Raw genomic sequence first — 21,180 nt, 5'->3', positions numbered from 1 at the left:
CAACATGGCGACCCAGCAGGAGGAAAACTGGAGGAATAAATACTGTAACTTCATTCTCCTCCCACTCTTTAATTTCCCATTAGGGCTCCTATTGGCCAAAGGCAAGGGAACCCCTTGATATATATTCCCCTATAGGTGAGTCTCCATGGCCCAAAGCAGGGTGCAGAGGGAAGGAGGGCAGATTTGGAGTGGTAAGTGGAAGATGCACAACACATAGTTGCCTGCTAGATGACAGTATGCATCGGGCGTCCAAATGTTAGGACAGAAATTCATCAGATTTTGGAAGAAAGTCTGACTCTGATACAAAGGTCGTCACATCCAAATGCTACATAATTTGAATATAAGATTTTTAAATGTTTTAATTTGAAAGAGAAAATACTATTCTAATCACTGAAACACTTAGAACTCAACAGCCTGAAGATACACAAAACGCACTGGCCCATTGCCTCTGGCAGCTAACCAGGGCTCACCAGAACCTGTGGTCCTTCTTCCAAGAATTATTGGAAGACTCTAGGGAGAGTCTTACATGTGTTTAAAGACAAGTCTCCAGCCAGACTCCGGGTCATTTCCTCATATATCCTGTCTCTTGCCGAACTCTTGTGCTATGAAAAAAATATCCCCTGTGTAACTCTCTTTGTGCTGATAGGAGCCTGGCAGCTCTCTGCCCTTACCTATACTGACACAGCTAGCAGAGGGCATGCGCACAGGACTGCTGTCCACCAGGCCGCGTGTGTACGGGTCGAGGCCCTGTCTTGCAGGTGTCCAGCTGTGCCTGAGAAAGAGTCAGGAGAGAGAATCTGTTTAATTCCAGGGTCCAGAGCAGTAACAGACTTCCCAGTGCTGCAGTATGTCCCATGCAGGAGGACGGATAGCAGATAGAAAGGAAAAGTAGGGCTGCCCTGAGCTGTCTAGTTGAGTGACCCACTTCCCCTCTAAGTGGAGCAGGAAGAGGTAGGAGAAATGACCAGGAACATTTCAGGAAAATAGGGAAGAATTCCCACCCTGACATTACATGTTGCTTTATGAGATTTGTTTCTAAATAGTGGTTCACAAAACTGGTTGTCAGCAACCTTATGATCTTGTCCCATGGGTTAGAGGTTAGGTTGAAACACTAACTGGATCAAAGCAAGACCAGATCTAACATGGGAAAAGACTCTGATTGACAGAGCTTGCAAAGGAGTCCTGTGGGAGGTGTGAATTCTTAGGCCAGTGCAGCAGCACTAGGCCTAAAAAGAATTTTAAGCAACAGTACTTGAAAGCACTATGACACGGTTTTATACATATGCAAGTGCACTTAATTTCCAAAAGAACTAGGCAGGGAGGAACTTTTCCCCCCAGTTTAGAGGTGAGAAATGGCCTCTAAAGAGAAGAGGTTGCAGGGAGCCCAGAGTGTCTTCACAGGTAACAGAGCTGGAATTCCACTGCTGGGTCCATACCTCAGAACTGAAAGCACGGTCTCAGATATTTGTCCACCCATATTCACAGCAGCACTAGTCATTATACTCAAAGGTGGAAGCAACCCAGATGTCCATCTGTGGATGAATGGGTGAAGAAAATGTAGTATATACTACAGAGAAGTATTATTCAGCCTTAAAAAGGAAAGGGATTCTGATACATACTGCAACGTGGATACAACCTTGAAGACATTATGCTAAGTGAAACAGGCCAGTCACAGTAAGATAAATGCTGTGTGATTTCATTCGTATGAGGTACTTAGAGAAGTCAAATTGATGGATAAAGTAGAATGGTAGTCCGTGTGGGGCTGGGGGCAGGGTAGCCAGAGGGGAATTGTTTAATGGGTATAGAATGTCATTTCTGCAAAATGAGAAAGTTCTGGAGACTGGCTGCACCACCACATAAATGAGCACTACTGAACTATACACTCAAAAAATGCTTAAAATGGTAAATTTTATCTTATGTGTATTTTACCACAAATAATTTTTTTTGGAAAAAAAAAGTCATAGAGTTGGGCTCCAGGTCTCTAGGTGCCCACTCCCATCCCCCTCCACTGGTGGGTGGCCCGGGGCTCCCATTCCTCCCACAGACACAGCAGGGAAGGTTGCTGACCTCTTTGGCCTGTACCCGGTCCCCGCATGTTCTGGAGATTTGTTTCATGATGTTCTTTTCAGGCAAAAAGTCCCCATTGTGTGAAACCTTCCATGTCAGATTTTCCATTATTTCGCACACCTGAGTCCCACGCAAGCCAGAGTCCCATGATACAGAAAACACTGTAGATTTCTCAGGCACTTCCAATGAAGCTCAGTTGGCGGTAAAATATTTTCTTAAGTAGATTTTTTTTTCCAATTCAGTAATTTCTATAGAGAATAAAAAGAGAATGGAAACCCAGTAGGTAAACCTGATGATCGTTCCCGAGCCTTCCTGTTATGCAAACAGCAGGGGCCCAGGTGCAACAGGATCGGGAGGTCAGGGATTATGGTCACAGGAGCCAACACACAGCTCTTAGTGTTTGCAGCTTTAGCCGCTGCGCAGCCTCAGCCACCCCTGCCCTGTGTGGCCCAGGTGGAGCAGGTAATGGCAGTGTCAAAAGGAGCTGGTGACACTGATGAGGCTGCACTTTGCAAATAGAAGGTGCCACAGAAAGTGTTCTCTCATTGCTAATTTTAGGCCAGCTGCTGTGTTAACACAGGCAGAATCTTCTGGGCAGCCTTCTGAGGCAAAGATCTGAGGGCTTGTGTGGTCAGGCCACTCAAGATGGCTGTTCTCTTGCTCACTCTTGTACACTCCCTGCTCGGCCAGTGCCTGCTTCACCTACATCTACTCACATAACTGCCCTTCCTATCTGCTTGCCCCAAGCCCCAGCTGATGATTATTCCCATTAGCTTATCAAAGGAGTGATGAGGGGCGTGCCCCTTTGCTGGTTTCCCTGGTAACCGATGAGCCAACCTGATGTCAGTTCCCCCTATAACGAGTAACCTCCCCCTGCTCCCAGAAGTGAAGACTGCAGCCACGTCCTGCCTGCCCTCCACCTCATGCAGTGGGGAGTCGCTCCAGGTCCTTGCTTCAGACATGTAAGTTCCCCTTGTCCATTAAACCCTTGATGTCTCTGTTGCTGACTCCGGGCTCTTCCTTCCGTCTTGAAGCTGGGCAAGTACAGGCTTAGCATGCCTGCGTCCAGGGTGCAGCCCCACAGGGCCAGAGATACAGTATGCTACCAAATATGCTCCTCTCTTTATGTCAATTGCAGGAAAATGCAGTTGATATCATTTGCCAATTACCATGCCCTACCAGTCCACGGGCTTCTTAGAATTAAGGCAGGAGAGTGCTCTGTTTACCTGGCTCAGTACCTTAATAACGGTATGGCCCCCGTGGGCCCAAGCTGATGCTCCTTAATCCTTGCAGTTTGCACTGTGAGCCAGTATTTTTCCATGAGCTAAGAGAACCTCATGTCTGCTGCAAGAATGAAAAGCAGGAATGACCCTAAAACGTAGCCTCCTGTTGGATGGCACCCATTGGCTTCTGGTCACTAATAGGAATGACTGCAGTGGCTTTAGCCCTAGATAGACATTGCTGTGAACTTAAGGTCATTTGGCAAGTTCAGAAACACCACAGAAGGTGAGAGCCACGTCTAGGCCCTTTATGACAGATGAGGAAGACCATAGAGGGGCAGTGATTTATCCAAGGTCACAATATATGAATGGTGGCAAAGCTCGTCCTAGAGTCCTTGGAACATGCCAGGTCTTTCCTGGGGCCTCCAGGTGCAGTTGAGCAGGTGGTGCCCTGTGCAACACAGAGGCCGTACACAGAAGCCCTGGCCTTCCTTTCTCCTGGTGAAGTCTTTTGACCACATGCCCAAGTGACCTGGATTTGGCCTTCATGTAAGAGAAGTGTTTGTAAGTAGGATTTGGCTCACTTCTGTTTTGTGGGAAGCCTTCTCTGAACCCCAGATTGGGTTACTTATCCCTCACTTCTGGCTTTTAGTAGCACTCTGCAAATTGTAAGTAGCATTACTGAAAGGTCAGTGGTTCCTTGAGGGCAAGATCTAGTTTTGTTAATTTTGTACGCCTGGTTTGGCCCTTAGCAAATACCAGGTACTCAATAGGAGCACGTTCTCTTGTACTCAGTAATTCAGCTCAGTAACGTCACTTGGTGCCTAATGTCTGCTTGTCAGCCCGTTTCATAAAGCTGCAAGAAGCCTCACTGTTTATTAACCACAGTGACCACTTCTTGGCAGTAAGAACAAGTCTGGATATGGAGTGGCTGAATCCTGAGACACCTCATGAAAAAATACAAACAAAAAAAAACCCCAATAACTTACATTTATTGAGTGCCAGTACCTTTCTGAGTACTCAGTGCAACTCCAAGTGGTTAATAGTAGTAGTATCGTGACGTCGCTGTGAGGAAACAGGATACTGAGAGATTTATCATCTGTTGCACAAACTGATGTTAGGCTGCAGACCTTGACTGTGATTTCTAGAACCTGTGTCCCTAACTACTATGCTGTGGTGCCCACAGTGTAATTAAAGAAAGGTCTCTGCAAGGTCACACTTTCCAAACAACTAAAGTTCAATCATTTTAACACCATAGCATCTAGTTTCAGCGTAAAGTCTCTTATATGCTTCTTATCCAAGATAAGGGTCACCATTCAGAACCCTCTGGGTTGCTGGGTGTGTGTGGGGCTAAGTTCCCTTTACTAGATAACTCCAGAATTCTGTGATTTTTTTCAATGCAATTTTATTGTAGTTATTATTACCTTTTAAAATTGCAAAGTAATACATGCTCATTGTATTACATTTTAAAAATACAGAAAATAAAGTATTCAAATGAAAGCGTCATAGTCACATGGAAGGGGTTGTTGATGAGGGAATTCTGACATAGCCTGTTCTAGATGGTCCCTGAGGTTTCTTATACAGTGTTTCCACCTTGGTTCAGTTCCCTGAAACACCTAACATCATCAGGGCTGTCTGGTCTTGCCTGTTTCCTCTGTCTAATTACATTACCCCTTTCCCTACAAGGCACCCTGTTCTCCATGGCCTGATTGTCTAACTAAATTTCCCGGTGTTGTCTTTATTAAGCCCCCAAGACACAATTGCTTTAGGATTAGGAAAGTGTCTTGTGTTCTGAACCACTGTATGTGTATATTAATGTTAACTCGGCCTAATTTACTCAGTGTTATCTGTAGACCATGAGCATCAGATTAATCTGTGATGCTTGTTAAAAATGGAGATTAAGGGACTCTCACCGAAGACCTATTAAGTAAGAATGTCTGAGATTGAAGTCAGAAATCAACACTTTTCCCCAACTAAACATGTTTTGGGTTTTTTTTGTTGTTGTTGTTAGGAAATTGTCAAACATATTCAAAAGTAGAGAAAAAAATGTAATAAACTCCATGAACTCATTTTTCAGTCTCAACAATTATTAATCCAGGGTCAATCTTGTTTCATCTAGAATTTGAAGCAAATTCCAGACATCATGTCATTTGAATGTTTCCATACATATCTATACAACATAACCACAGTACAATGATCATATCAAAAGGTAATTAACAGTAATCTCTAATATCATTACATTTCTAGTCCAGATTTTCTCTGTCTCCTAAATATTTCTTAATTGTGTGGTGTTTCAGATGCTGAATCACGTAATTGGTGATGTTGCTTTTTTTTCTCTGTTAAGTGGGGTATTGGGAACCAGTTCCATAGCCACCTCTGGCAACTTTACGAAACCTCATACATGCATTTTGGCTATTTACTTTACCCCTGACTTCATTTTCATTTTACTTTTATTCTTCTTTGGCCCTGATTTCCTCACAAAGTTTCTCCTTTTGTGCTGTGTGTATTTTTAAAGCTGCCTGAAATTCTTTTGCAAAAAGGTAAGTCATATGTTAATGGACACGGCAGTGAAGATCTTGAGCCACTTGCCTTTCTTCATTTTGCACCTTTCTTTTAAACTGGTTGTTTCATCCCCATTTCTGACCATGAATTTCCTCTCCTTTTTTATGTCCCAGCCACCTCAGTCTCAGTGCTCAGCACCACTCTTCCAGCTTTGTTTTTTGTTTTTTGTTTTTGGTTTTTTGTTTTTTGTTTTTTGTTTTTGCTTCCCTCCTCAATTGTGATTCCGAGTTTCCTTTGCCTGCCCTGGAAACATCATGATTCATTCTGAGCATGCGCCCTGTCTCTTCTGTGTCGTCATCGTAAGTTTCCTTTGGCTGTGAGAGGACTAGCCACAGACACCAAATCTTTAGGTTTCAACATAATCCCTGTGAAAATTCCAGTCCTCTGGGACAACACAAGGTTGGGAGAGCAGTTGAAAGGAGAGCTCAGGATAGGAAGACTGGAGTGGGAATCAAAAATATCATCTATTTTCCGGTTTTGCCCTGAGCTATATTTGTTTCTGTAAGAAATAGAGATGGGGCAGGACTGACATTCCAAGGACTAGGACAGTGGTTCCCAATCTCTGGTGCCTTATTTATCCACGACAAAGTTCTCACAACTCTAAAGCGAATTGACAAAATAAGGAGAGTATAATGGTTTTATTCATAAAGCTCACTATAGTATTTTAAAGAAATGGCATTTGTTTCTGGTGCTAAAATATCCTTTCTTGTATGAAATAAGCATGATAGTAAAGCACTGTATATTTTAAAATCAGTATTAGCAAAGTAGAAAGTTGATAGCCTGGGCCAGTCTCCTGATATTTTGTTCATGAGTCTAAAAGTCTGAACACAGATGAGTAGACAAGGATGGATGTCTTTTATAGGTTTGTCTTGGAAGGAAAACCATGCTAGGGAACAGAGATGATCATTATTGTAGTGACTGTCATGGTTTTCATTCCTTCAGTCCTCGCAACCCAAGGAGCAGGGTTAAACAAGGACTGTTTTCAGAAATGTTTGGGGATTTCAGAGCCAAGTTCACCTGAATGTGCTAACCCACATATGCTTCATATACTACAGCAGCTTAAAAATGTTTTTCATTTTTTCCTCAGTAATACTTGCTCTTTGTAAAAGTTATTATAGAAGTGAAAATCCCTTCTAATTTCATCCCAGCAGAAATGGCTTGCTTTATCTTTACATGGTTTTCAATGTAAAAATAATTTTAGCATAAAAACGTCAATATATATAGTACAGTGTATAAAAATATTGAATCACTGTGCTGTAATCTGAAACTAGTGTAAATATTGTAAATCAACTATACTTCAATTTAAAAAACCCATCCATGTATACACATCTATCAACTATAGACAACATCTCTTGTTCCCTCATGTTGGAAGGCAACCTGTAACCTTTCCTTCAGCTTTTTTCTTCCTACCTCTTAATTTTTGACATCTTTTCTATCAATTTTAAATTGTCAAAGTTGAAAACATTTCCATTCTATTCTATAACCAAGCTTATGTCCTCCATGCTTTGTCTATGGCTTGGTTCTAAGAGTTGAGAATCAATAAATGCTGTCTATGTTATTATGAACATAAAATTTTTTTTAGTGCAGAGTCAAGAGGTATATAAGAAAAATAATACTAAGGTTATTTTTTCCTTTTCTAAAAAAATTTCCTCATGGAATACCTAATTTCTCTCTCTTTGTTTTCTTTAAAACACTCTTTGAAGACAATTAATGATATTATTAAGAAATAAACTCTTTATCTTGTCATTTATGTTTTATCAAATCCTCTTTATCTGAGGAGAACACCTTTCCAGAACCCAGGCTTCTGCTCCAGGCTGGACTGGCTCCCCTCCAGGCCTGCAACTCAGCTCTCTGGTTGGGGTTTTCTTCCACTGACCTTCTGAGGGGAGTGCAGTCTTTCCTGTGCACTTTGTCTTCTTCTGACCTCATACATTCATCCTCAAGTAACTTCCTTTGATAGATGCCTGGAAAGTAATCTTTCTGACTTACTGTAAGTCTGAAAATGGCTTTCTGAGCCTTCACACTTCCTTGATAGTGTGTTTGGGTACAGAATTCTAACTTGATCATAATTTTTCCTCAGAAGTTTGCAAGCATTGTTCCATTATTTAGTGTTTTTTAAATTAAGTCCAATGTCAGTATAGTTCTGATTGCTTTGTGTTCATATTATGTTTGTCTCTTAAGCTTTTGTGATTTTCTCTGATTTCCATGTTAGGAAACTTCACAATAATGTGCATAAGGTAGAGTTATTTTATTGTAGGTATTCAGTGGACTCCTAACAATATGTCCTTCAATTCTAGGGAATCAAAAATTTTTGATGATCCTTACCTTCATTTTCTCTGTCATAACCTTCTGAAAAACTTAGATAATAGACCTCCTGAATACATACTCTGTATCTCATAACTTTTGCTTTAATTTCCTGAATCTCTGGTTCATACTCAGGTAGATGTTCCTTTACTTTTACCCTTTCTTGAATTTTTTACTCATTTTAGCCATCAGGTTTTTTTTTTTTCTTAGAAGATTATCTTCTCCATTCTAGTAGTTTACTCTTGTATGGAGGGAATACATGAAAATTCCCTTCATAATTTCCAATGTGGAAATTTCCTGTGAATGAAATGTTTTAAAAGTTCCTATTTCCTCCCTGATTTTTCTCTGTTTTCTCTGGGAACATCTTTGTTGTTGTTGTTGCTTCTATAGGTTGATGTTGCTCTAAGATTTCTGTATATGGCTGGTGATTCTTTGTAGCTTAGTCCTACTTAAGAATGAGGCAGTAGAAAAGCTGACCACAGGGATGTATCTGTGAGTGACATTTTAACACTCAAGATTTACTTTAGGGGGATTACGAGAGCTTCCATTTTTTGCAAGAACATGGAGAATTCTGCTCTTGGGCACTAATTCTCCTACTAGTCACCTTGGTTTCTCCCTAGACAGTTTGGACAATATTTGGTGAAGATTTTCAGTCACCGCCCATGTTTTCAGCTCAACATATTAGTCTTAGCTGCCACCATATTGGAAATATCTGAGTCCTGAGCCTGTTTTGAGTTTAATGGGCCAGGTTGCCTGCCCCTTAAGTCTACCCCACTCTGCATTTTTGGGGGGTCTATGGCATCCTCTACCACACCTCCATTCACATACTGTCTTCCAAGAAAAAAAAAAATTAAAACCTTTTTGCTGATTATCTAATGCTGTTTTCTTTGTGATTGTGAGTTTATACTTTATATTTGTTTCAGATTATTTATGGGGGGGTCTCAGGAAGGAGAGGATATATATACATAAATATATATGCATATGCACCATTATGAATCACAGTCTTCCTTAATTATTTTATATATGTATTTGCACCTATATTCCTTACCAACAGCAAGTTGAAGTATCTGTCATCTCTCCCTGCTAACAATGTAGGACATTTAATTTGGTTTTACTTCCTTCCTCCTTTCATTTCCCATGTTTTGTTGAAATTGTTGGAATTTAAGTGTATGTATTTATCATTACTTTGCTCTTTTAAGTGTTTTTTTCCTTATAGTTTCGTTAAACTTTATAACCTCAAAACCAGCAATTATTCAGATTTAATATACTTTTTCCTGTTTTCTTTGCTTATCACCAGTTCTTGTGATCCATGGGATGTAAGTATATATCTTATCTAGAAAGCCCTTGGGTTCTCTATTCTGACGTAAATTTTTATTTGTTGGTTTGAAGAATTTCTGCAGGTTTATGCAGGAGAGGCTACATGAATGGTGTATTTTCTGAGTCATTGGTGACTGAAAATGCTTTTCCTCTCCTCTGATGATAATGTGGCTGGCTGTGGAATTCTCAGGCTACAAGCTCCTCTTCTTAGTGAGATCAGGTGACATCTTTCAGGGGTGTCTAATTCTGGTTACTGCCCAGCCATGCTTCTCCTTCTTCACCACTATTTTAAACATCTCACTGAGTAAATGAATTAATTTACCTCTCGCAAGTGTCATTTATTCTGATGGTCCAGCTCGGCTAGCTTCTTTCAAGTTGCTGAGTTGGCCCATTGGTCCCATGATTTTGTTGTCGTCGTCATTCGTTTATATGTTCTTCCTGTCCCTTCACGGTTCAACAGGGCAACTACCATTCCTCTGTCCATATGCAGTATAGGTGCTGAAGCTTTGTGCTCAATGGGCAATAATATTCGCCATTCCAGAACAGTCTTCAGGCTTGCAGGGATCCCTTGGAGTCATAGGTATCCAGCTGGGATGTCTGCCGGATCTAAGGGTATCATGGTGTCTTGTCTGGTGTCTAGGGATGTTGCTGCAGTACATCACGTCCTGTGGCGAGGGCTGGTGGCCAGCAGAAGAGGGTTCTGATGATCAGGCCTGATTGCAGGGCACCCTGCTCTAATCTTCCCTGGAAGGATGGCCTCCATGGCAGCTGTGGGTAGAGTTTCATGCAGTCACCCTCAACCAGCAATACCTCCGGGGATCTGGATCAGAACTGAGTTACCATTTGCCTCCTTTTCATCCCCAAATCACCACCTGGTGATTCTCTTCGCTCTTGGACAGAAGGACCAGTTTATACTTTTCCTATTCTTCAGAAAAATTATCTTTAGAATTATAATCTTTGATGTCACTATTTACTATTTTTAAATTTTATTATAAAATATACCATAATTGCCAAAGAATATATATATCGAATACTTGTAGTTTAAAGATCAACCATAAAACAAGTGGCCATGTACCTACCACCTAACTTAAGCAATAATTCCTTTTCTTAGTAAAGCTATTTTGTGATTCTAAGTGGATTCTCCCTCTCCCTTTCCTGAGGCCGTGGTATGAGGTAGGTGGTATGTATGGACTTCATGATTCTGCCCCAGCTTTCTAGCACTTCTCTCTGGAAAAGGAGAGGAAAGTTCAAATGGAGTGTCTCAGGGGGCACCCTGAGCTGTCTGCAAACAGAAGTCCTGATGATTATGCTTAGTGGATGGCGTGGCTGTGTGGGTAACTGTTGGCTTCTCCTGCCAGGTGCTCCCTGGCCTCCTCCTACCAACATGGCACCTTTGTGTGAATGAAAGAAAAGCCCCTCTTGCCATTTGCCAGACATTTTCAGTCGTAACTCTATACACAAAAATCTTTTGTGACTATGAATGTGACCAGCAGCTCCTGGAGTTTACAGGGCACACCCTTGACTCACAGTAAACATAGGGTGGTAACAGGGCTCTCGGGTGGGCTTCATCAGACATACACTGAATGCCTGCTATGTGCCAGGCACTCTTTTAGATGCTTGGGATTCAATGCTGAGCAACAGACAAGACCCCTGCTCTCCTGGATCCCCCAGGATGGGACTTGGGAGCAAGGTGTTTTTTGAGTGTGAGAGCTGGGAGTCAGCTAACAAGCTAGAGTCATTCTTGAGCTGTGTCAGGGCCTTGTGGTTACTAGAAGAAGTCGGCCCAGGATTTACTTTATTTAGGGTGTTATCTCTACCAAGTAAATCCTGCGGGGCTGTGTTGTACCAAGCCAGTGAGTTCAGAGTTCAGGTGAGATTCTAAGTGCAGGGTGACCATACATCCTTGGTTTGCTCTGGACAGTCCTGGGTACAATCTCTCACTGATAGGATTATTGATACCCCCTCTTTTCCCTCTTAGAACTGTCCTAGCCTTGGACAATAAATTATATGGTCACATGTATTAGTCAACTTTTTGCGATGGTAACAAACACCTTTGAAATCTTGGTGGCTTAAATGAAACACTAACTGTTTAGTGTTTTGGGGGGGTGGGGGCAGGTAATTAGGTTTGTTTGTTTAATGTAGGTGCTGGAGATTGAACCCAGGACCTCATGCATGCTAAGCACATGCTCTACCACTGAGCTCTACCCACAGCCCCCACCCCAAACTTTTTGGGTTTTGCTTATGGATCTGTGGATCAGTGATTGCCCTGCCTCAGCCTGTGTGTCAGATTTAAGTTTGCTCCTCACTCTGGGCTTTGGGCCTATGCCACAAGTCTTCCTTTATGGCACCCAGGCTAGAATATCAAGACCTTATTTAAGACCTCTTCTTTTCACAGCAGAAGGTGGGAGCCTAAGAGTCCTGTGGTCCAAGGTGGCATGGGCCATGTCCACTCATATTTCATTGACCAGAGCAAGTCAGGTGGCCAAGGCCAACATCAGGGGATTGGGATTTAAGCTTCTCCCATAATTACCACGTCACACTTCTAAAACATTCTGCCTTCCGGTGTACTTCTCCCGCCTTTGTCAGTGGTCTCCCAGTGGTGTCTGTGTCAAAACCGTCCTGAAGTGATTAACAGGATATAGGGAAGGGGTTTTACCTCTGGACTAAAGAGTGTGTAACGGGATTGCACTGTGTTGTGGAGCTTGTTTTGTTTTTAGATTTCATTGGAGGGGGTAGGGATTGATGTTTGCCATGGCAGCCTGATTAACTGGGTTGGGGTCTCCTCCTTCCCTGAGCCCTCAGGACTACTATCTATTATAGAAGTTTTTATCAATAAATTTTCCATCCTGCTGTGTGAGCTGTGGTCAAACCATCCATCCTCTCCCTTCTTCTTACTGGGGCTCCATGAGGTATGATGTTCAGTGCGCTTTACTCTGCCCTCGCTGACTCTGCTCCCTGTCCGCCATCCCCGCCCTTTTTTACTCTGCACTTGGGATTTTTAATTTTTACTTTTCCCTTAGTGTCCCTTCATTTGCCTATGTTAAATGTTCGGCACCAATTGGCTTTTCCTTTCAAACAATTTCAGAAATGCCTCACTGTTACTGGATCACTGATGGATTGAAATTACCTGTCCTTGCTTTCCATAGTTATATAGTTTGCTTCTCCCATTTCAGTGATACTTGAGGAGAGAAATGGGATAAGCCAAGATTTTGAGCTCAGTTACCCATGTTGAAACTGGAACCCCCCATGATTTCAAACAGAGACATAAATTGTTTTGCCACAAGGGCAAAGATTCGTTGGGAAGCATAGAGGAGATACATTAGATCCATCAGCAGGCCTGGTAGCTGGCTTTCTGTCAAGAGTAATCTTTTCATGAAAAATTGTTTGATCATTTCATAAGAATGATAAGTACCTTCAGAGTCACGTTGAAAAGCACATGGACACTAGGTGGTCAGCTTGACTCAGGAGGTAAGTGACTTGCAGGAGGGCTTCATGTGCACACTGAGCAGAGATGAAGGCTGTCTCATGTTGTGGATTGTTGTCATGCTGCAGATAGTTGAAGCTGTGACTGTTAAGTATGATTCCTCATTTTCCCCGTCACTAGAATATGAGTCTGTGAAGGTGTAGAGTGTGTCTATCACATTCCCCATTGCATCTCCAAAGCCTGGCACAGCCCCTGGCATGTAATGGGCATTCAGAAAACTTTGGCTGAAGCAATGCAAATATTAATGATAGATAGTGAAAACAGATCCTGGGAGAGAATCCTTGAGGCTCCTGCGTGTAGTGGAGCCCAGTAAAGCAGGTAGGGGTGTCTTTTAAAGAGAGGAGTTGATAGCACCACAGTTGATGCTATCAACTGAGGTTGATGCCTTAGCCTCCCTGGCTCTCCTGTAGGGTGGGGCGGAAGCCTGGAGGGGTTTGGCCATTGTTCTGAGAGTTAGGAACACAGCCACTAGACACTGCATGCACAGCCATGGACCCTCACTGAGGTCGTGGGGCTGTGGTCCATGTAGCAGATGCTATCGTTGCCCCCAGATTCCTTCTCCCTCACCATTTGAACACGTGCCTGCTGACCTCCAAGGCCAGCCCCTGCATTTATTTGAAATGTGGGAATTTTCTGGCCACAGAAGCTAACTTTGCCACGCGTGCTATAGGTTGGAAATGCCCCTCAAGAACTACCCTCAAATCAAGGTGTAGAGTGTGGAGCCTCCCCAGCAGCTTAACCTCTGGTCCCCCACTGTGGTAACTGACTTGATAAAACCGCCTTTACTGACTGCTTCCATACTCCCCTGGGTCACTTCCCTATTCTCCCTACTCTTTTCTACTCTCCTACCTGGGTGACTTCCCTTCTCCTCTGCCTGGATCACTTCCCTTCTCCCCTACCTGGATCACATCCCTGTTCCCCTACCTGGATCACTTCCCTACTCCTATACCTGGATTTTAATTTCTCTTATTTTAAAAAGGTGTTACTTAAATAATTCCCAAATTATATCATACAGCTCTCTGAGATGACAGGGGAATTTTTAAGGGTAGTTGAAACCGCCCTGCTCCCAGAATGTCATTGATTTATATTGCAGAGGACTAGGGTCTCGGTTGACATGCAGGGCATTCCTGGTCCCCTAAATACTCCCTGTCTCTTGCTGTTGCAGGCTGTTTATTATTTCTAAACATGCTTGCATGTTACCTCATCTGCACTTGTGTCTGAGTCCTCACTGTCCCTGCCACAGAGTCGGGTGACCCAGCAGCATCTCCAGCCTGGCCTTCCACTGTCACTCCTGAGGGACAGATGGATGAGAGAGTATTCTGCCCGCACCGTGCAGTGGGTGGGCACGGGAGGAGCAATCACACTGACCTTTGATCTTTGCTTCTTTGCAGATATCTCAGTGAGCCTGCTGACCCTCGTGGTCACTGCCTGTGGCCTCGCTCTCTTTGGCGTTTCTCTCTTCGTGTCTTGGAAACTCTGCTGGGTTCCATGGCGAGAACGAGGCCTGTTCTCTGGTAGCAAAGAAAACAACCAGGAGCCTCTTAACTACACGGACACAGAGACCAATGAGCAGGAGAACAGTGAGGGCTTCCTAGACCCTCCCACTCCTTGTGCAGACGCCTCCATGAAGATCAGCCACACCTCCCCTGACCTTCCCCTCTCTACCCAGTCTGGGGACCAGGAGAACTGTGCTCATGGCGTCCGCATCCAGCGCCAAGTCACAGAGCCAACCTCATCGGCTCGGTCAGTAACGCCCCTTTCCTCTCTAAATACAAGGCAAGCAATGCCCCGTCCCCTTCTCTTGGTGGCAGTGGCATTGATCAGCCAAGGAGCCTGTGACCTTGCTAATGTCCATTCAGTATCAGAGACGCAAAATGGAAAATTTGATACTTCCTATACTCCTGTTAGGTTCCTGAGCGCTGCATAGTCTCTGCTTAGTTCATGATAATAATAGTTAACATTGCTAAGACTTACCGTATCAAGTGTTATCTAAGAACTTTATATTTTATTATGGTTCACAACTTTGTGTGAGACAGATCCTATTCTCATTTTCATCTTGTAGAAGAAGCAACTTGAGCCAAGGAGATTTAGAAATAAAGTCATATATGGGTAATCACCCAGGTCCAGATTTGAGCTCTGGGTCAACCAACACCAGAGCCTGAGTTTTTACTCCCTCTTCGTGCTGCCCTCCTAGTGTTACCAAGTTTATTCCCGGTGCCTCTGACCTAGCCTGGCTGTCACACACAGGCTCTCTTTAGACTCCACACAGTGGCTGGAGGTCTTTTTCCATCTCCAGCCTTTGCATGGTCTACAGAGTGCCCAGGCCTAGGGTCACTCTCTTTCCATGGGCTGGATGCTTTGTGCTCTCGTGCAGTAGAAGAATGATATAGTGCAGTGATAGAAAGCAAGGGCTCTGGGCTCCAGCGAACTAGCTCTAGCTACATGTGTATGTTGGACACGTTATTTAACCTTCATCTGTTTCTTTTCTCCTCTTGTGTGAGAGAGGAATGGCGATGGGTGGTTTTAAGAGTGAAGTGATAACGTGTGCGTCATGTGCTCTGCACAGGTCTGCGCCTGGTATGTTCCCCACCACGTGGGCTGCCATTTTGCCTTCAGTACTGTGGTTCTTATCCTCGTTATCAAGACATGCCCCCCCCGCCAAGGCCCAGATGCATAAAGGTGGCTTTGAGGTTAAATAGCCAGTTCTGAATCACTGGATATAAAAATTCTCTCTCAGTAAGAGACTTCAGGAAGAGAGACTCAGAAAGCAGCTTTCATTAAAATGGAAATATTTGCTTGAGTGATAGCTAGAGGACTAGCGTGTGCTGTTATTTGGAAAGTACAAGTACAGTGTGTGGTTATATTTTTTAATCTTTTTAAAATTTGTTCCCTAGAAATAGAAATAAGATTTTACCCTTTTTTATGTTAATCAAGTTTATCCTAGAGGCTTTGCTCATTCACGTTAAGTGGGATGGAATATGACAGTTTATAATTTAATTTTTTCAGAAACCTATTTTAGCATCATTTCCAAGTCTGAATCAAAGAGCTTTACTTAAAATATTCCTCTGTGAGGAAATGGATGGTTGTTTGCCATTTGATTTAGAAGAAATCCTCAGATTTTATCATTAGGATTTCTCTTTAGAATTAAGACTTAAATATAACTGGAGCTCTGTTGGATGCTGCCGTGGAGTTTGTGCAGTGGTGCAGACTCATAATAAAATCCTTTCAGTGCTTGAGAAACTAGGCCCTTCAGATGGAATCTCCATTGGGATTGTCTTCCACTTGGTCTTATTCTGTGTGTTAATTTTTCTGATCTGGGTTCCATCAGTACAGAGTGATAGTACTGTGTTTTTATTAGATTCTAGAACGAGACTGCCATAATTCTAATGAATTGGCAGCAGTCATATCACTATAATTGTTAGTCTTATTCTAGAAAAGTTTATAAGTAACCTGCATATCAAGAAATAGATGTCATTTGAAAATAAAGACTGTAGATATCTTCACCACTAATTTGTGGAAACTGGGTAGAAGGAAAAAAAATTAAAAGAGAGAGTGAAGGAATTGTCCCTGTAAAAATGCATTTTACATTTAGATGTATTTTGGTTTTGAAGTCATGCAACTAAGTGATCTCTTCTGATGGCCAAAATCAAGTGTAGTAATATTTGACTACTATAAGAAAACTAAACTCTTTCCAGCTGCATTTGACCTAATACTGATGATTTGCATCGTTATGCATTTCAAACATTCTTATCCAAATTACTGCTGACCTAGTTTTATGGGTTGTGTCTGGAAATACGTATCTTTGACTCATGGTCTTATAATAGGAAGGGTGTGGTCTTCCAATTCTTTAGAGTTGTGTTCTATTATAAACACACACACATGCACACATAAAACCTTTTTTTACTGACAAAATTGGGAAAATCAATGAAATTTCCTTGATGCTCCAGAACATTTTTAACATTCTTTTCTTAGTAACATTTTTGGGTACTATATCTGGGGATGGGGGAAAGTATTCTTTGCTGAGTTGGCTCTAAGCAGTCTGCTCTGCTAGTCCTTATTTCTTCTTTACTTTCTCACTGCTGTCACTTTCTTTCTCCCTGCTTCCATCCTGCGGCTGTTATCCCTTGTCCTAAAGTTCCCAGGACACCTTCTTGGCCCCAACCATACCAAGCTTAGCCTCCCAGTTGAGGGCCTCTCCACTGTCATTGTGATTGGCACAGCTTCTGCTGCGGCGTTTGCATTGGAAATCCCGCCCTCCCCTGGCCTCTGCAGCGTGGATCCATGGGGCTCCTACCCCTGCCTTTTGGAATGTCCGGGAGATGAGCTTTGCTTCATCTTCGAAGATTGTTTCTGGTCAGGACAACTTTCTGTTCTTCCAAGATCGAGCACATTAGCATTCTGTTTCTAGTGAGCCTAGTTACTGTTGGAATCCTCCAAAATTCCTGTTAATTCCTTTTGATTTGGATGAAGTCCCTATTTGGGGGGGGGGTAATTAGGTTTATTAATTTATTTTAATGGAGGTACTGGGAATTGAACTCAGGACCGCACACATGATAGGCAGGCACTCTACCGCTGAGCTATACCCTCCCCACTGGATGAAATCTCTTTTATATAATGACCTGGGCACATGGATTTTTTTTCCAAAATTTTTCAATTCCAGAACATTTTAAAGGTTTTTACTCCAAATATATGAAAATCCCTGGATCCTCAAAATAGAAGGAACCTTGAAAGACCATCTCATCCATTTCCTGATTCATGTCCCAAGATGAACGTTCTATCTGTGCTTATAAGTCTTCTCAGGTTTTCTTTGTAACACTTTGGTTTTATAAAAATTTCAATTATCACACCACAGACTCCTGATCAGGTCTGTGAAGGCCCTGTGTAGTGCTGCCACAGTCTGCTTCTGTCACCTGTCGGCCACCTGTTGGCCTCACCTCCCAGCCAGTTCCGCCATGTAGCACAGCCCAGGGGACACCAGTAATGTGGACTCAGTTAAGAGGCTTCACCTGAAAAAGCTCATCACTCCGGCTCCACTATCCTCTCTCTTGGTTGCTTCAGGATCCCCGCCTCTTCCTGCCCTCACACATGCTGTTCCCTCAGCCTGGAATGCTTTTCCTTTCCCTTTGTTGTGTCTGACTCCTTTCAGCCTTAATGGCCCAGCTAAAATGTCCCCTCCTCATAGGCCTTCCTGACCGCCTGTATGCAGTATGTATTCTTTCCTCTGTTCCCTCCTGCTCTTTACTATCTCACATGTAGCCTTCTTTCACTCTTGGTAGGATTAAAATCTATTTCTGACTCTATGATTGTATGTTTATTGTCTCTGCCCCTTCTAGGCTATGAGTTCTGTGAGCTCAAAGACCACATCTGCTTTATTTCTCCCTAAATATCTAACCCCTAGTGCAGCCTTGGGCACATAGTGGAATTTTTCCATGAATGACTGACAGGGTACATGCGTCAATATCAGGCCACTTTTCTCGTGTTCTGCTGACGAAAGTGGCAAAGCACCAAAAGTTTAAACTGAGCCGTGCCTATAATGGTGTGAAGCTGGTGGAAGGTCCCTTGTCCCAGGTCTCACATTCACTAAAAGCCTTATGTTTAGACTTTTGAACTTACCTCTGTACTGAACAATCTGTAGAGTCACAGAAATACTCTGACAGAATTGAAGATCATTTGAGTCTTCTAAATTTGAGGCCAATTACTGGCCACACCTCCACTAAGTGGTGCACTAGGATTAAATGTTGTAATTACTCGATGGATATCACAGTTTTATTAAGCTATATGTGTTGTGTGTGGGGAGCATTGGTTAAGTGTAAACACTTAAAACGTACTTTTTTGAATTACTCATTTAGTTATTTCTTGAGATTTAATAAACTGACAGCTTCAAAAATGGAAGTTGCCTAGACCTCTCTTAACTTCCATGAAACCCTGAAACCAGATGTAAATGTATGTTTTCTCTACGGGATTTAATTATCAGAAACTTTTATGTCCATGGCATTCATGTATTTACTCTAGACACATGTATTAAACATTTGCTCTGTGCAAAGCTCGATATTATGTGCTAGTAATAAAGATAGAGGAAAGATATAGCCCTGGGTCTTGAAAGGCCCACAATCTAGTTGGGGAAATATACAAGAAAAGCACCAATTACACACATCAAAGTGCTCAAATTGTTTTTAGACAATTAATCTGGCAAGAGTGTGTAAGAAGTGTGGGATGGGGTGGGGACCCATTAGAGGCAGCCAGTTCAGGCCTGTGATGATGAGGACCTGAAGTCAGTTGAAAGCAGTGGGAATGGAAATTGAGGCATGAGATGTGAGCTGTTTTAGAGAAAATGTTGGTCGACATAGGGTTATTTTAGTAATGGGGGATAAACTATTTGAATATGTCACCAAGGTGTCCTGTCTTGTCTGTTTAACTTGGGAGGGAATGGGAGAAACAGGGCGTGCTTTGCATTTGACCACACCTCTCCACTGGCCAAGGCCTGAAGCCCACATCTCCATTATATCACTCACCCTAGAAGCCTCTGAATCCCAGAACGAGAATTCCTCAGATTTCCATTTCCTCCTGCCCTTGTAGTCAGTTAACTGCACTTGTCTGTCTGCAACTGCCCCTTCTTCTGTGTCTGCTTATAGTTAGGAACAACCCTCTTTCCTCTCCGTCACCAGGGAAGATTCCAAGAAGGGAAACAGAGTCCCACTTCTTCCAAACTTCCCACTGTTTCTGGACTTCCCCGTCTTGACTTGAACTTCGTAAAGAGACTCGTGATGATTCTGAAATCACCATTTGCTTCTCTTTCCTCTCTATGGACCTCGAAGCCTTATCAACACTGGTGCCCCAAACCAGGGAAGGGATAGGCCAAGTTTCACCTCTGAGGTGGGGTCCCTGAGATGAGGGAGGGCAGAAGAGTGTACATTTGTCCATGGTTGCAGAGGAAACCCAGCTGTGAGAGGCATGCCAGAGATTCTGGGCTCGGATTCTTATACAGAACCTGGACTGGAAGATGTGGGCATTTGTGAGGTGAGAGTTGCTGGGGCAGAAGGGCTGAAGATCCCATCCTGCTCAAGAGCTGGGAGCCGAGAGGAAAACTTTGTTAATTTCCCTGTTGAGGTCTAGAGCGTCAGCTGGGAGGCTGAGAAGTACGAGACCAGGTTAAGTAGGCAGGCTCAACTCAAGTACCATCTCATCTGTGACAGTCTCCCTCTCTCTGACCTCTGGTCAGTTCCTGTCCCTCTCTGCCCTGATTTACACTTAGTGTATGACTGTCTTATCACCCCTGGCCAAGCATTCCCTTGAAGGCGGTGACTAGGCTCTGCCTCTCTGTGCCTTTCACCCTACCTGACCCCTTGCTGTACACATTCAAATTTGTTGAGTTACAGTAATGTCCTCTTTCTGAAGATCCAGTGGAGGTAACTGGCTTTTTGGGTAACAAGATTTTGTTCAGGTAGCAAGATGGTTCAGGTAACAAGACTTTGTTGGGACTCAAATTAGGACACTGGAAGGGATTAAATCAAATTTGAGGAGAAGTGAGGAGGAAAGCCTTCTGCACATGAGCACCTGACTCTCCTAACCCTTGGCTGCAACTCAGCACGGCTCAGATACCTTCAGGCATGAAAGTGTGTTTTTGAATTTGATGTAGGAAATCTGCTTTATTTGGTTGGTCATCTTTGAAATTTGGCTTTCTCCAGGCTCTGGTCTCCCGGCTCTGGTCTGGGATGGCCAGCTCCAGCTATGACATTTTCATTCCTGCCTGTTTCACGACCAGGAAAATGGCCTCCTCCTGCCCTGAGCAGGGATGGGAGGTGGAGGAAGCTGCGAGCTCCAGCCCCAAGGCCAGCTTCTCTAAGACAGTGTTGGAGTAGTACTTGCTTACCGAGGACACCCTCTCTCAATGTTCCTTCTCAGCCCCCATCCTTGGGGCCCCCCTCTCCATCCATTCATTGTGCCCATTAAGTCCTGAAAATACCCAGATACAGAAGCTCCCCAGACCTACTCAGGGGACTGTCTGCTTCAGACACAGACCCTTCCTTGCCACACTCACTCAGTGGCATTAAAATTCTAGACCCTTACCCTGGAGAGCTATAGTTTACAGCACTCAGGTTCACCTCCACTGACCATTTCCAAACCCCTCATCTGGGGGAGGGGAGCTCAGGTCACCATGTTCTGCTTTGTATCTTTCCTCTCTCCTACTTTGGATTTGCTGTTTCTTCCCGCCTCTATTTAAGTAGC

The 21,180-nt window shown here is 43.3% G+C and overlaps 1 protein-coding gene across 1 annotated transcript in view; it reads left to right on the top strand.

Moving 5' to 3' along the window:
- The window catches only part of SYT9 (synaptotagmin 9), a 176,049-nt gene that overhangs the window by 40,276 nt on the left and 114,593 nt on the right, over positions 1–21,180 (top strand). Inside the window, 1 exon segment of the mRNA XM_032489135.1 lies at positions 14,346–14,697. Within this exon segment, the coding sequence (XP_032345026.1) occupies positions 14,346–14,697 (352 nt within the window).

Source organism: Camelus ferus, chromosome 10 (assembly GCF_009834535.1).
Source record: "Camelus ferus isolate YT-003-E chromosome 10, BCGSAC_Cfer_1.0, whole genome shotgun sequence".
NCBI lineage: Eukaryota > Metazoa > Chordata > Mammalia > Artiodactyla > Camelidae > Camelus > Camelus ferus.
The sequence above is the reverse complement of the archived record's forward strand: the minus strand, read 5'-3'. Positions and strand labels throughout refer to the sequence as shown.